This window comes from Ciona intestinalis, chromosome 1 (genome assembly GCF_000224145.3).
Source record: "Ciona intestinalis chromosome 1, KH, whole genome shotgun sequence".
Taxonomy (NCBI): domain Eukaryota; kingdom Metazoa; phylum Chordata; class Ascidiacea; order Phlebobranchia; family Cionidae; genus Ciona; species Ciona intestinalis.
In genome coordinates, this window is record NC_020166.2 from 3,057,378 (window position 1) to 3,058,732 (window position 1,355).

A 1,355-nucleotide genomic window follows, 5' to 3' on the forward strand; every position below is an offset into this window, starting at 1 on the left:
CCTACAGACACGGTAACCCTAATTAACTGTTTTGCCAATGTCATAATTTAAACGCCTCACGTTTTCGCTTTATATTCAACATCACGCACTTAACCATATATAGCGTTAATCGCGTACCGCTATGGTATGAAAGTATTATTTTGCGCCCATTCATGCGCTAATATTTGTCGAACTTTCTCTCATGTCTAAGGCTAATCACGGGTCGAATCGGGTGACATTGAGCAACGTGCAGACTGCAGACCACTGAGCATAGCAACATGCATGTGGATTTCATGTGGAAGTTGGTTGTATACCTTTGTGGTAATAATATAGAATGATGTCTATAGGACAGTACCATCGAGGTTTTCTGTGATATTTTTACCGTACATCGAAATTCAATTCATTTAAAAACATATTACAGGTAGTTGACGCGAGCACCTGCAGTAAAAAATATTGCTTGTGTGCGGTCCTTTGCACTCTGAAACATCGACATATTGTTTTTGCTCCAAACAACACAATTTTTGTTTTTGAACTTACCGAAATACGTGTGTTACATTGCGAGAGAAATCAAGGCGCAATAAGAAAAAAGGCAAATTTTGCCGCCAGATCTCTCGCCGATCAGCTGTTTGTATAGTAACGATAGCATAACGTAAATATTTGATGTTTTAGTAGTATCATGTCCGAACAAGATGTTTTTGGACCCGCTTTACCGCCTGGATTTAGTAAAAACACACTAAGCGACGAACAAAGCAATACCGATGAACAAGATCAGAAAGAATCGTGTGAATATGGGCCTACATTACCGCCTAGTATGAGTAAAAACGTGCCAGAAACTGAATTGAGAAACGATGTTGCATCAGATCAAAACGACGCATTTGAATACGGACCCGCATTGCCTCCAGGATTCATAAAGTCAAATCCTGTCGTAGTCGGACCTTCGCTACCACAGGCGTCCGCTAATAGTGATAGTTCTGACGACGAAATAATTGGGCCGTTGCCGCCAAGCAAATCAGACCAGTACGACTCAAAAACGATAATAGCCCACGAGTTTGAGAACCGTTCTGTGTCTATGAAGGACAAGTTAACTGGTGACGGTAAACCAAAGAAATTAGAACGTGAAGAATGGATGTTAGAGCTTCCACCTGTGCTCCAGGGGTTTGGGATGGGGCCAAGACAGTTTAGAGCAAAACCGGTGGAAATTGGTGACAGGTCAGGCTGGACCGAAACTCCAGGAGATAAAAATAAACCAAAGAAGAGTAAGCCATTATCCGCACAAAGTGTTAAGGAGATGTATGCTAAAGAAAGTGATGTAGAAGTTCGTAAAGCGTTGTCTTCATTTGAAGAAGAGGGGAGACAAGAATCTTTGTACTCTATGC

At 41.5% G+C, this 1,355-nt stretch overlaps 1 protein-coding gene across 1 annotated transcript in view; it reads left to right on the plus strand.

Moving 5' to 3' along the window:
- Positions 1-391: 391 nt before the first annotated feature.
- Positions 392-1,355, plus strand: part of LOC113474608 (GPALPP motifs-containing protein 1-like) — a 1,551-nt gene continuing 587 nt past the window's right edge. The window contains exon 1 of the mRNA XM_026836372.1: positions 392-1,355. Coding sequence (XP_026692173.1) covers positions 656-1,355 — 700 coding nt within the window. The 5' untranslated portion in view covers positions 392-655.